This window comes from Olea europaea, unplaced genomic scaffold (genome assembly GCF_002742605.1).
Source record: "Olea europaea var. sylvestris unplaced genomic scaffold, O_europaea_v1 scaffold1076, whole genome shotgun sequence".
NCBI classification, from domain to species: domain Eukaryota; kingdom Viridiplantae; phylum Streptophyta; class Magnoliopsida; order Lamiales; family Oleaceae; genus Olea; species Olea europaea.
In genome coordinates, this window is record NW_019228115.1 from 208,155 (window position 1) to 223,244 (window position 15,090).

The following is a 15,090-nucleotide window of genomic DNA, read 5'->3' on the forward strand; positions in this document are numbered from 1 at the left end:
GCTATAGGGTAAACAAGGTCTAATCCAGCATATCTACCAAGGAATAGTGATGGCAATGGCTTGGCTCAGCCCTTTAACCCACGATCTCGTGGCTAGTGAAAGACAAGCTGAGCTCAAGCTCAGCTCGTTGCTCGGGGGCAAGCTCCGCTCGATCCATGTGCTCGCGGGTCGAGCCGAGCCCACGAACCACTCACGAGCTCGTGATTTTTTTAATTTTTTTGTGGATTTTTTGACTTTTCTTTTATAAATTTACACATTTTTTTACGAGAGCTAGTGGGCTCGTAAAAAATGGCTCGTGGGCACACGGCCCACGAGCCGCTCGTGGGATTGAGCCCTCTGCTCGGCTCGGGCTAGTCAAATGAGTCTTAACGAGTTGAGCGGCCGAGCGACTCGTTTAACATCTCTACCAAGGAATTTTGTTTATTCATGATTGCCGTCAACTTGAACATGCTGGCTTCGTTTGTTCAAAATCTGAATCTTGTATGATGGTTAGCTGATCATTTGCAAACGGGGGATACCATATTCAGTTTTAATCGTCCAATAGGTGGCCTCACTGTCCATGAAAGACAATATATAAATCGATCTCACATATCATCACGAGTAGCAGTTGTTTGTAGAATACAATTATGTAATCGACTCCCTGATACACTTGTACACGTTTTTTCCATGCTCAACTGATTTTAGAAGTAAAAGCTTCATCAGATAATAGAAATTTGTATTGGTAAATAGTTGTATAAGTTGTGATGAGTACATACAGCACTATTGATGGTCTAATAGGTTATCCTTCCCCGTCTCAATTATATAGGCTAATTTCGTTTTTCACTGAATTAATAAATCTTCTTTATGTCATTGAAAAATTAATTTTTATCAAAATTTTTCCTAATTTACTCCTATTTAATTTTCAATATGTAGTAGTAAATTATTGACGAATTAATAAAGAATTAAAATGATTTAATTTAAAGAAAAAGATTTGGGAGTTGTTTCATGTTTCGAATAGTGTGGGAAATGTGTGTATTTGGATAATTTCAAGAAATTGGCATATTAAGTGGGGAATCAGGTTTTTACTAGATTTTGATAAAAAAAAAATTATGAATTGTATGATTGAAAAATTGTGAATTTCATAAAATATGTTATTAAAATTATTGTTGACTTCAATTTTGATTAAAATTTAGACATAGGTTAAACTGTTAAAACCCTGTTTGATGGCCATTATTCTATAAAAAATAAAAATAAAAATGATGTTTTGAATAATTATTTTTTGAAAAATGTTTGATTAAAAAATAGGAAAAATTTTAAGGCCTCGTTTGTCACCCATTATTTGAAAATTAAAAAGTTTTGAATAATATTTTTTTAGAATGTGTGATTAAAAAGTAAGAAAATTTTATTGATTTGTGTATAAAATATTTTATTGTGTTAATATATGATGAAAAATAATATTATAGTAAACATTTTAAAATTTTATAGGTTGTTAAACAGGGGCTTAGGGTTACTTGCAAAATAATTCATTGGGTAAATATATGATTAAAAACGGGAATAAGAAATCAAGAATTTTGGAATAATGGTTATCAAATATGGCTTAATTAAAACTCGAAAAATACTATTTAAAGTAATTATTTTTTATTTTTCAATTCAAAATAACATATAAAACCCGATCTATCAAGTCCCTCTCTCCGATTTCACATTTTCTAGGGCTCTCTCTCACACGCTACACAACCAAATACTCTCAAGCAGTAATTAATCTATATTCCAATCGATTTTCTCACGAAGGAGGGAAGAAATACTTGTCAATCGCCATGCCTCGTAGGCAATACGATGATGATGACGACCTGGAGCCAGAGGAGGAAGAAGATTACGAGGCGGTGGACGAGGAAGAGGGGGAAGATGAAGAGTACCAAGGCGGCGGGAAGGCCGGGAGGAAACGGACGAGATCGAATTTTATAGACGATTTGGCGGAGGAAGACGATGAGGAAGAGGAGGAAGATGATGATGACGAGTATGGCGGTGGCGGCGGCGGTCACGGTGGTAAGCGGCAGAAGAATCGAGGGTTGTCGAACTTCTTTGATGAGGAAGCACAGGTGGACAGTGACGAAGATGAGGAAGAAGAGGAAGGCGAAGATGGTTAGGGATTTTTTTTTCTCTTTTTTTCTTTTGGCTGCTTTGGTTTTATTTTATGTTATCGAATACTTTATTTATTGGTTTTTAGTATTATAATCTGTTGAAAATTTTCGGTTGAAGTGGAAGTTCTGTGATAGCGAGAATTAAAGTGAATGAGGCAAACCTATAAATTTGTTATCATCAATTTGAAAAATGGAAAAGAAGAAAGAGTTCAAATTTCTTACTTTAAAGGAGAAGCAATTACGGACAAGCTTTATTTTATTATAGTTGTGGATGAAATTTGTGGGAAATTTTTTTCTGTGAATAGGTTTAAGTTCTTGTCATCGGAAATTTGAGTTGAGAATTGGTTCCGTACCTTTTTAATGTTAGAGAAGTGAATTAATTTAAGATATTTAGATTGGTTAGTTTGCTATGTTATGAATAGATATTATATAGGCTAGACACCTAGAGTTATTATTCGATAATATTTCTAAGAGTAGCCTAATTTCATTGAACTTAGTAATTCTTCATAAATACAGGCCTGCCTTTTGGTGCAGCCCATTTGTGAAGATATGCATTTTAGCCTGTAAATTTCTTCGGGTACCTGGAAAATTCCTTTCCAACTAGCATTATCAACAGTGAAAAATGTGGTGCTTCCCAAATTTATCCATTTGTTAGGTACATACATACGAAACTACAAACACTTGTTCTTCCTTTAGAGAAAACTGAAGTTTTCTTTATGAAACATCGGAAGATAACTGTAAGGTTTTGACAACATTGTCCCTCTAATTCAAATCTTTGGTAACTTTCAAAATAATTTGTGATCTTTTATGTGGTGATGGTTGTTTTTGGTCACCATTCATTTTGTAACTATGCTAGTTATCCACTATGATAAACTTTGTTATAGGAGTAGGTTTTTTAGTTTGAATAAATCAGTCATTTGTCAGTAATGAATTGGAATCATTGTTATTTTTTCTGCATTCTCCTATTGTTTCACACTATGATAGAACACTGACCAGACCTTGTTTTTAATTGTGTCGGATTTACAATTTTACCCGATGGTGATGATGATTTAAAATCCTTGATATACAGACTTCATTGATACCGGAGCCGATATACCTGATGAAGTTGATAGACGGATACATCGTCGGCCCCTCCTTCCACGTGAGGATGAGCAAGAAGACATTGAAGATTTACAGAGAAGGATACAACAGAGATATGCTAGGAGTCGTGATGTGGAGTATGATGAGGAGGCGACTGATGTAGAACAACAAGCTCTTTTGCCATCTGTAAGGGACCCAAAATTGTGGATGGTGAAATGTGCGGTATGTTAATACCAGGCCTTTGAATATTCTTGGAAAAAGAGTGAAAACTACTTTATATTTTTTAGCCTCTCATTACCATACTTGTCTGTGTTTTATAGATTGGCCGTGAAAGGGAGGTGGCGGTTTGCCTAATGCAGAAGTGCATTGATAAGGGACCTGAAATGCAGATTAGATCAGCTATAGCACTTGATCATCTAAAAAACTATATATATATTGAAGCAGACAAAGAGGCCCATGTGAGGGAGGTATGTATCCGCCAAAGGCTGCCTGGTTGTTAGAATGCTAATGTACTCTGTAGAAGATTCAGGTTTTTAAGTGGTTGACAATGAATTCTTTCCTTCGATTTTTCTTCAGGCTGTCAAGGGTATGCGTAATATATATCCCAGTAAAGTAATGCTCGTTCCAATCAAGGAGATGACTGATGTTCTTTCAGTTGAGAGCAAAGCTATTGATGTTTCGAGAGATACTTGGGTTAGAATGAAGATTGGAACTTATAAAGGGGATCTTGCAAAGGTAATTATTTCCTCACTATATCCCCTTCTCATTTTATTATCTTTGTCATTGTGGTGTTCTTTTTCAGCTTTCCTAGTGACGCCCTATTTTTCTGTTGTAAGGTTGTGGATGTTGATAATGTTCGACAGAGAGTTACCGTGAAATTAATTCCAAGGATTGACTTGCAGGCTCTGGCTAATAAATTGGTTGGTATCTATTATATACTTTTATATTATTGTGCTATTAATTATTTTCTGGTGTACTCCAAGTCTCCAATCTCTGGTGGTTATTTAAGAGATAATCAGAACTGCACTTTTATATGTTCCCATTTTTGGTGACAATCTACACTAATGTTGGTCCAGGAAGGGAGGGAAGTTCCAAAGAAAAAAGCCTTCACTCCACCTGCACGCTTTATGAATGTTGATGAAGCTAGGTAATCTTGTTAAATTGAATGCTTTGAATCAAATTTACTATTTACCTTATTTAACACAATTTATTTTATTTTTCCTTTTCTTCCAGAGAATTGCACATTCGTGTTGAGCGTAGACGAGATCCAGCTACTGGTGATTACTACGAAAACATTGGGGGCATGATGTTCAAAGATGGTTTTCTATACAAAACGGTGTCGATGAAGTCGATAAGCACTCTGAATGTACAGCCTACTTTTGATGAACTTGAGAAATTTAGGCAGCCTGATGAAACGGGGGATGGTGATATGTCTAGTCTATCAACCCTGTTTGCAAATAGGAAAAAAGGTCATTTCATGAAGGGCGACAGGGTAATTGTCGTCAAGGGAGACCTGAAAAATCTGAAGGGTTCAGTGGAGAAGGTGGAGGAAGATACAGTACATATCAAACCCCATGAGAAAGGCCTTCCTGTAAGTGAAGAGATTCCTCTATTATATGCCATGTTCATATGGATGGAGCCTCTATTCTTCATTAAGAGGTTAATTATATGTCTCCTGTTAATTTACAATATCTTTTGCAGAAAACTTTAGCTATTAGCGACAGGGAGCTCTGCAAATACTTCGACCCTGGAAATCATGTGAAAGTTGTGTCTGGAGCTACTGAGGGTGCAACTGGAATGGTGGTGTCAGTTGAGGGGCACGTTGTAAATATAGTGTCAGACACTACAAAGGATCTTGTATATCATCCATTCGTTTGCAATTTTTATGCCAATCTTGTGATCTAAGAGATGATTTAATAATTAATTTCTGTTTCTAACGTTTTCAGCTCCGTGTATTCGCTGACAATGTCGTGGAGAGCTCTGAGGTAACATCTGGCATCACACGAATTGGAGATTACGAGCTTCATGACCTTGTTCTGATGGAGTAAGATTTTATCTTCATTAGGCATATATCATTTATTGTGAATAATATTTACTGAGTTCAACTGTTACGTATTTTTTTGTGCAGTGATAATAGTTTTGGTGTGATTATACGTGTTGAGAGTGAAGCTTTTCAGGTGAGCAGCCTGAATTTTTAGTCCAAAGTGATTGTGCCACATTATCGTGCTGAAAATGGTTTATTATTAATTAGGTCCTTAAGGGGGTCCCTGAGAGGCCAGATGTCGCACTTGTGAGGTTAAGGGAGATCAAATACAAGATTGACAAGAAACTTTTTGCAAAAGATCGGTACAAGAACACACTATCAGTGAAAGATGTGGTGAAAATTTTGGATGGTCCATGCAGGGTCTGGTCTCAACTCTTCTTATCATTCATGTTCTACTATTGGATTGGGCTATCAAGTTTCCGACTCTATCGATCTATTTGCTGTTGTCATTCCTATTTTTGTCTTATGTAGGGGAAACAAGGTCCTGTTGAGCATATCTACAAAGGAATTTTGTTTATTTATGATCGACATCACCTTGAACATGCTGGCTTCATATGTGCTAAATCTGAATCTTGTATGATGGTTGGTGGATCACGTGCAAATGGAGATAGGAATGTAAAGAATCTCATGACTTGACTATTTTCAGTTGTTACTAAATTAAGGTTTATATACTTGTTTATGTATGTTTATCCAAATTGCCATTGCTGTAGGGAAACTCACTCGCATCAAGATTTAACCATCTCAGAACCCCACCGCGTGCTCCCCAGTCTCCAATGAGAACGCCTAGAGGTGGTCCTATAAATTGTAAGTCGCGAATGTTAAAGGTCTTCATCATACTTGAGTCTCACTCTTTTCCTCCTTTCTGTGTGCTGCCCAACCTGAAAGGCTTCTTGGTCTGTACTGATGTGATGTGTTGAACAACGTATCTTTATCCTTCAGTGCTAAAGTTCTGTCATCATCATCTTCTTCTTCCTTAGTTCGCTGTTTTTTCTTTTGCACTGGGGGGAGTTATTGATTTTTTTTGTTTTGTCACGAGTTCTCTCTTTTAACTGTTATTGCATCTGATAGTGGGCGGAAGGCATAGAGGTGGACGAGGACATGATGCTTTAGTGGGGACTGCAATAAAAATTCGACTGGGCCATTACAAGGGATGCAAGGGCCGTGTTGTTGATGTTAAAGGTTCCTCTGTTCGGGTTGAATTGGAGTCGCAGATGAAGATTGTTACAGGCAAGTGTCTTTTGTTCTGACGATTATTTTCTGGTTTCTTTGTTAGCCAACTAATATTGTGAAAATGGTCTTTTTGTGCAGTTGATCGTAGCCATGTTTCTGATAAGGTGAACGTCTCAACGCCATTTAGGTAAGTAGATGATTTTACAGTTTTTTTTTTTTTCATTTTACGTTTTATAATATTAACTTTCTAACGTTGGTCAATTGTTCCAGAGAAACATCTAGATATGGTATGGGAAGTGAGACCCCCATGCATCCTTCTCGAACTCCATTACATCCATATATGACTCCTATGAGAGATCCTGGAGGTATGTGTCATTTGATTGAGCTTCTCACAGCACCTTCTTGGTAGTTGATTGTAATGGTTCTAATTTTTTGTGTAGCTACACCTATTCATGATGGTATGAGGACGCCTATGCGTGACCGGGCGTGGAATCCATATACACCAATGAGTCCACCAAGGTATGTTGTCTCAGTGAAGATGTAATTTTATATATACTTTTATTAATTCAATTTACTATTCGAAGTTGATGTTTTACCCTTTGAACCTGATCTGGTAATTTTTTTTTTAATATTGAAATCAGATTTATGGTAAGTGTACTGTAAAATATCTCTTAAGAAACATTAATGTCGTGTTTTCATTTTTTGAATGCTTTTTCTATGCGATAAATAACTAAGAGAATACAGACAGCTATATTTTGGAAACCATAAGTGACACTACATTTCATGTATGCACAGATGTTCATATTTGCTGTGGTGTGTTTTAGCTATAAAGAATACGTGCTCATGTGGATTTACATGTTGATTACCCTTGTCATTGGTGATTGGTGTTATTATTCCTATGTTTTAAGAATTTGGGTCTGATAATTTGTAATTTCCATTAAATCACTGCTGTGACGCAATGTCAGGGACAATTGGGAAGACGCGAATCCTGCTTCTTGGGGAGCTAGTCCGCAGTATCAGGTTGTTTTTAAGTTTCTCTAGTTTGTTCCTGACATAAGTTCGCCTGTATATATGTTCTAAGTGATGTTAATCTCGACTATTTTCAGCCTGGAAGTCCTCCTTCACGAGCTTATGAAGCACCTACTCCTGGTTCTGGCTGGACTAGCACTCCTGGGGGCAATTACAATGAAGCGGGAACTCCAAGGAATAATACATCCGCCTATGGTATTTACTTATTTACAATTTTCTTGCTGCAAATAGTCACTATCCAATCTCATAATAACCTCATTTCTTTCTTGCAGCAAATGCTCCAAGCCCGTACTTGCCTTCTACTCCTGGTGGACAGCCTCCATTGACTCCAAGCTCTGCGTATTTACCAGGTACACCTGGAGGGCAACCAATGACTCCAGGGAGTGGTGGCCTGGATATGATGTCACCTGTTGGAGGTCTGTCTTCCTACCTTCGTGAGATTTTGGGGACTTGCTCATCTATGTATATCTACATTGTTATTGGAAATGTGTGTTTTGCAAGTTTATATTGTAGAAGGATTCATGATGCACGTGCTACATTGCAGGTTCTGAGAGTGAAGGACCTTGGTTCTTGCCGGATATTTTGGTCAATTTTCATAGGTCTGGTGAAGACAATGCTTTGGGAGTTATCAGAGAAGTGCTTCCGGTATATAATATATTTCTGATATCTGCTCTAAATATTATGTTATTCTTTTGCTAGCTGTACATCTCCTTTAGATAAGCTGTTATATGTTTGAAAGCATTGTGCCAACTTCCCCAGTATGCTGGCAAAATCTCGTCAAATATTGACCTGTATGTAGTAGTTGAAATTGAACGGGAGCTGTCCTATGAAACGAATAGATGTTGATAGGCTATATATATTGTAAATGATAAAATTAAAACTTTCAAAGTCGTTTGGATTGAGAGCAAGAGCTGCATGCGGGTTTCTGCTTCCCATGCCCTCGTGTTTAGAACATGATCTACAATATGAAGGATGTTCAGTTATGGGGTCCTAGAAGTGCTTTTTGGTTTTTCCGAAGTAGGAATATCTTGAGTCTTGACTAACTGTGAATTTTGGAAGTTGTCTGGGAAGGTTGCCGGCTGGAGAATGTGCTTTTGGTCTTGGACAATGTAGCAGTAGGTTTAACTGTGGGTTCTTTTTCCCTTTTTCGCCAAAAGAAAGGATAACGGGTCTTAAAATCTTATATGAGGAAAATGTCTTTTTGAGCAATTGAAGTCAATGTTAGCAAGACTGATATGACTTCGAAATAAATGCTCAGTGACTTCTTTTATGAGCTTTTTAATCCGTGTTCTTGTTCGTATATACTGAAAACCAAATGGTTATTGTTCTTGGAACGGTCAAGATCAATTGAGGAATCCCTCCCGGTCTACATGAACTTTTGTTTAGTTGTATTGCTCTAAACCAAACTGCCTGTGTAAATTAAAACGGTTGGTTGATTATTGACGATCTTGGGGATTTTTGAGGTCAATTTTCTGATGGCATTATGTTTCTTGTAGGATGGTTCATGTAGGGTTGCTCTAGGGTCCAGTGGGAATGGTGAAACATTCACAGTCCTTCCCAGTGAACTTGAGATTGTTGTGCCGAGGAAGTCAGACAAAATTAAGATCATGGGTGGCCCGCAACGTGGGGCAACCGGGAAGCTTATTGGCATCGATGGTACTGACGGCATTGTTAAAGTGGATGATACACTGGACGTGAAAATTCTAGACATGGTTATATTGGCCAAGCTTGCTCAAACATGATGATGGGCCATTGGTATACACCCCAGTTGATGCCCTCGACTGATGCCAATGTATTTATGTTATTGTTGAGTCGTGACTTATGGGTACGCTATTGATACATCAAGTTAAAACATGGTCATCACTTTCGTGCTGCTCTCAGCATGCTGTTTAACAAAACGTGCTAAGGCGTGGGGTTGAGGTAAGAAAAAAGGATAATGGCTTTTTCCTTCTGCTATACCATACCAGATTTAAAAGAATGGAGAGGAATGACAAGGTACTATTAGATGTGGTCGTTTTCGTTTTTCAGCTCTTTTATCTATGTAAATGTATATTTTGTACAATTAGAAATGAATGGCCTTTAGCAAAAATGACTGGTGGGAATTCACTACAAAAGCACTTCTAGTTGTATTGATTTTCGTACTATAATTAATGAGAAATCTTTCCTGTGTGTTATATTGGTGCTTGTCTCCTTTGATATGATCTGAGCATCATATAAAGTGAGAAAGTTTCATGTTCGAGATTTATGACGTGATTGTTTAACTTGGCAACCCCATTTTTAGTTGGTTGTCTAGTTAGGTAACATCTTGCTTCGAAGATTTAATCTATTTTACAGTGAAGGAGCTGCCCTGATAGAAAATTGTCCTCCTTTGAATGCTTGATTATAAATGATATTGTTGAGATTTGAGAACCCTTTTCCTGTATTATAAGAGTGATATATAAAAGGGAAAATTGCAGTCGAAGTACCAAATCTTTCGTTTATTAGCTGGCTTTGTCCAAACCTCTAGTTCGTGTCACCTATGTTACCAGACCTTTCAAAAATTCGCATCCGAAGTTTAAATGGATGGAAACCGTTAGTAAATTTGTTAGTTGACCTAAAGTCAACATTTTGACCAAAATTTGACTACATTTTAAAGGGTAAAAATGTAACATTATATTTTCTATAAAAAAACAATTAAAATAAAAAATCTAAAAACAAATTACCCTTCATCTTCTTCTAGGAATGTCAATTGGGTCGAGCCAGCTCGGCTCATGAAAGTTCAGCTCGTGGGCTGCTCGGGCTCGTCAAATAATGAGCCCGAGCTCGAGCCGAGCGGGGGGTCCCGTCCAACGAGTCGAGCCCGTTCGGCTCGTCGAGCGGCTCGTGGGCTTTGGTTCGTTCAAAAATATGGAAAAAAATAAAATTTTATTAATAAAATTTGAAAAATTTGCAAAAAAAATAATAATAATAAATAAATAAAAATAAAATAAAATTTCACGAAGTTTTGAACTAGCCACGAGCTCGACTCGACTCGGTCCACTGCCATCCCTATCTTCTTCACAGACCCTACACCCCCCACCCCCTCACCCCAAAGAAAAAAAACCAGAACCAACAAATGGAACCGTCACTGCTAAATGAAATTCTTTCTTTAGGTTCTGTGAACGTATCTAATTCATCCAGGAAGGATGAATTTGTGGGCAACTGTCCAGCATTAACAAATTTGTTAGCAAATTCATGCTCAAGCTCTTGTTAACAAATTCTTCAACTGTCCAGCATTAACAAATTCATCATCAAGCTCTTGTTAAGGCTGGACAGCTGAATGCGAGCAGCAATTCATCTAGTATCCCACTCAAGCTGATAAATAAGAGCTTGAGGAGCCATCTTTAATCTTGGAACTATGGCGGCTTGAGGGGCCGTCTTTAATCTTTCTCACCTCGACTGCTGAAGATTGATTTGGGAGTGATGGCCGACGCAATTGGAGTGGTGGTCGGCAGTGGTCGGCGTGATTGGAGTGGGTAGACGTTGGTTTGACTTCGGTGCGGTGCGGTGCGGTGGGGTGGCGTGGGCTTGGTTTATGGAAGAAGAAGATGAATTTTTTTTTTCAAATTCTTTTCCTTTTATTCTATTTTTGGTTTTTTAAATTTAATTAAATGAATTGTTTTTTTTATCGAAAATATAATCTTACATTTTTACCCTTTAAAATGTAGTCAAAATTTGGTCAAAATGCTTACTTTAGGTCAATTGACGGATTTACTAATGGTTTCCATCCATTTGAACCCCTAGTGCATATTTTTGAAAGGTTTGGGACTGTGGGTGGCACAAACTAAAGGTTTGGACAAAATCTGCTAATAAACGAAAGGTTTGGTACCTCGACTACAATTTTCCCTATATAAAATTATCAATAGACTCTTTAATCATGGGAATGTCCTCTCTGTATCATTAGGAACCGGGAAAAGCTAAATGCAGTGTGTGGACTGACAATACTTTCACCAATGTCGTTTAGGAAATAAATTATTTTAGTGCATGCAAATTCCATCATACGAGTGCATGTTATGCTAAAACCCAAGAAAGAAGCAAGTTTTTAAACTAAAAATTCATTTACCTTTTTGAACGAACCTGTTGACACACTAAAAGTATAGCCCAAATCAAATAGCCCAAAGAGTGAAGCCCAATTGGGGAATCCAGGATAAAGGTCCAAACAAGATTATTGATGAATGCGGTGGAAGCCCACAAAGACGGTAATATCATCGCCCAAACTTGCAAAACACCTAGAATCTGAGCGAATGGAGTACCTTACGGTCGTCCAGAGCGATGACCCCGTTCTCGCCTAAACCTTCGAATCGCCCAGGATCTTAGCAAGTATAAAACATTATGGTTATCCAAAATAGCAGTTATTGAGTGATCTTATCACATTCCATGATTCAAGGAGCCCAGTTGAAGGCGATTGAACGACAAAGAGTAATAGCAACAGTTAGAGACGGCAGTTCCACGACAAGTTAGTCACCATAAAGAAAGTGGGTAGTTATACAGCAATCAAGCAGTTTCCAAGCGATTTGTCACGAAAAAATCATCAAGGGAATATAAAAGGAAGAGAAGATATAGAGAAAAAGACCTTGAATCAAATACTCTCAAACAGAGAATATGTAATTTCGATTTCTTAGTTTAAACTTAAACACTTCTTTTAGTACTCGTGTGCTTGCGCCCTTTGGAGGCATTCTGTTTATTTCCAATTGTAAATCATCGCCAATAAAACACCCTTTTTGGGAATTTATCTCAAGAGGTCTGTTCCTTACACAATCGTCTGATCTCTTTTTAATTGTTAGCGACTACCCGCTCGAAACAATTTGGCACGCCCAGTGGGACCTTGGTGTTTGGTGTTGAAGATACAAAAGGTGAAACAATATGTCTCACAAATCTGATAAGGAAGCAGCAAGTCAAGGAGGAGTCCAGTCTGTGATCGAGCGATATGAGGAGCAGCAAAGCTCTCCACGAACAGAGTGACAGAGTAAGAGCAGTCACAGTCGTTACGAACCAATGACAGAGTTGAGTCCTCGAACCATGCATGCATTGCTTGAAAAATTCACACAGGATGTCGTTGAACAGGTAAATCTACGAAATGTTCATAATATGGAAAGATTTACTCAGAATGAGAATGCACATTATGACAACATGGCAAAACAGCTGAATACATTAAATGAAATAATGAATAAGTTAGTAGGCCAAATTTTATCAGCCAGTTGTGCCTATTGCAAATCACTTTCAAACTAGGATAATCGTGTGACATAATTCCCCAGTCTTGAGTCCAAATCAGGGGAGAAAACCACCTTTTGGTCCACCTACTTCAAACTAGGGGGATGGTGTAATGCCAAATCAGAATAGTGGTAATGGTACATCTAACTTGGGGGTAACCTAAATATAAGAGACAATATTCTAAATAATGGACAGAAACCCCACGTGTCAATGATGGAATAAATATTCAGGCTAATGGTAACAATGGTCCAAATCACGGCAACTTTGTTGCCAACCAAGGACCAAACATCAGGCCTCGCGCAAATCAACTGATCAACCAACCTGTAGGAATTCCATATGACCTCAACGTCATGTTGAGAAATCAAATTATGGAAATAGTACAGGATCAAATGGATTTTGGGGTACGTCCTATCATTCGGCCGACTTACACAAGCCATACCCTGATTGGGTAGACCAAGCATGTCCATGGCGTAGAGGGTATAAAGTGCCAGAATTCTCATTATTTATCGGTTTAGGAGAGGTGTCTACTCTAGAACACATAGGGCGATTCACACTGCAAAGTGGTGAAGTAATCAACTACCATAAAATGAGGTTGTTCCCTAGTTCATTAACAGGAATAGCTTTCTCTTGGTTCATCAATTTGCCAGCGAACTCGGTTCTAACATGGCAACAATTGGAGCAATTGTTCCATGCTCAGTTTTATAAGACTGAGTCTGAAGTTACTTTGATCGATTTGGCGAATCTACGTCAAATGTCAAACGAATGGGCTGAAAGTTTCCTTCAAAGGTTGAAGATAGCAAGAAGTAAATGTTTTGTACCTTTGCCCGAAAAGGAGTTTGTCAAAATCGCTCAAAGTTGTCTAAGCTTTGATTTGAAAAAGAAATTCCAAGACAGGGAATTTCCTAATATTTTTCAATTGAGTGCAAACGTGATTAGGTATGAACGATTAATAAGAGAAGAACAAATGAAAAATTCTAGCAAGGGGACTTATTATAGAGACCCAAATTTTGATGTTCATACCATTAATGACGAGTATTACGATCAAACTGAAATGTGTTTGGCCAAATTAATCAAAGGAGACGCGTATACTTGTCCTATAATGGTTAAGCCTAAATCGTCGGGCAAGAATGAGCCTATAAAAGATGAAAACAAGAAGGTTATAACGTTCTCGTTCGATGTAACCAAAACTGACCTTATATTTGATAAACTATATAAGGATAAGGAGATAAAGTTGAGCGATAAATATAAGTTGTCAAGCCCTGAACAAATCAAGGGTAAAAAATATTGTAAGTGGCATAATGTATGGTCGCATTTGACTAACAACTGTTTGGTTTTTACCATGTGTTACAGGTGCCATTGAATCAGGACGAATTACGTTCGAGGATAAGAAGAAGATGGCAGTGGACGAAAACCCTTTTCCACAGCCACTTGGGGTGAACATTGTGACGACTGGTTTAAAAAACAAGTTGCCAAAATTCAAGTTGGTTATAGATGACGGAGAAGAGGACCCTGGGCCACACCCCAGTGTCTTTGAACATATCAAAGAGAAGGAGCCTGAAAAGGACAAAGACGTCATATGTGCAAGATGTAAAAGAGAAGTGAGTGCAAATACAGAGAAACCAGGGATATGGCAGTATCACCATCGCCCTAGTTTTTTCCCAAACACTCAGCCTGGTACAGGGTGAGGTACATCATTCTATAGGAGACCGCCCTTCGAGAGGCAGTTCATGTCAATAATAATGGGAGAACATTCAGGCCACAACCTCGCCAACCAAATGTATGACATTCATTCCAGTATAATGCAGGAAGGGTGATACCCTTCAACGAGATGACTAGAACCCAACAAAGACGTCTTTAATGGAATTATGGACGAATGATGAGGCAACAACAGGGAGTGCCACATCCTAAGGCGCCTAAACTACTCGAGGTGACCAATCAAAATGTTCTCAAAGACAGTGAGGAGACCAGTGCAGGTGAATCGATGGAAGAATTGTCAGAGAGTTCTTCTGGGAGATCGAAGTTTGAGCGAGGCAGAAGGGATGGAGAAGATCCAGATCAGCCCCTTACTATTCAGTTCGGTACGTTACCTCCTGTCATGGCTAATAACTATTTACTAGCCAATGAGTTCAAGAACAAAGAGAAAGAAGAAGAAGAGAAGGAGGATAACGAGGAAGAAGCATGTGTGCTGGAATGTGAAGAATGCCAAACTTCTAGAGGGGCCTACAATGGTGAAGATGATGATGGTATGACGGACATCGAAGAGGAAATTAATTTGGAAGCAGAAAGAAGAAAAAGAAGAGTATCGCACAATACTCTGTTGAAACAACTACATCGAGAGGGAGTTCGTGAAGTGGACTTGTTGGGGAAACCATCTAGGCGTTCTTTCGATTATTACATGCTGTACGGGATGCCCAAGAGGAA

The 15,090-nt window shown here is 38.2% G+C and overlaps 1 protein-coding gene across 1 annotated transcript; it reads left to right on the forward strand.

Annotated features, from left to right (window-relative positions):
- Positions 1-1,651: 1,651 nt before the first annotated feature.
- Positions 1,652-9,614, forward strand: LOC111373174 (putative transcription elongation factor SPT5 homolog 1). Its single transcript, XM_022995677.1, has 22 exons — positions 1,652-2,118; positions 3,187-3,419; positions 3,518-3,664; positions 3,774-3,932; positions 4,034-4,117; positions 4,274-4,344; positions 4,431-4,788; positions 4,899-5,054; positions 5,144-5,241; positions 5,326-5,374; positions 5,449-5,601; positions 5,713-5,856; positions 5,952-6,045; positions 6,310-6,468; positions 6,550-6,598; positions 6,682-6,776; positions 6,852-6,930; positions 7,377-7,431; positions 7,518-7,635; positions 7,713-7,856; positions 7,985-8,085; positions 8,937-9,614. Exons 1-22 carry the CDS (start codon positions 1,794-1,796, stop codon positions 9,180-9,182), a joined length of 3,117 nt encoding a protein of 1,038 aa, XP_022851445.1. The 5' UTR covers positions 1,652-1,793; the 3' UTR covers positions 9,183-9,614.
- The last annotated feature ends 5,476 nt before the right edge of the window (positions 9,615-15,090 follow it).

Excerpts from the sequence above, each read along its gene's own strand:
- LOC111373174 (XM_022995677.1), top strand. The coding sequence starts at position 1,794 with ATGCCTCGTAGGCAATACGATGATGATGACGACCTGGAGCCAGAGGAG. Across the intron at positions 4,345-4,430 it reads ATGAATGTTGATGAAGCTAG|AGAATTGCACATTCGTGTTG; the intron begins GTAATCTTGTTA and ends CTTTTCTTCCAG. Across the intron at positions 6,931-7,376 it reads ACACCAATGAGTCCACCAAG|GGACAATTGGGAAGACGCGA; the intron begins GTATGTTGTCTC and ends ACGCAATGTCAG.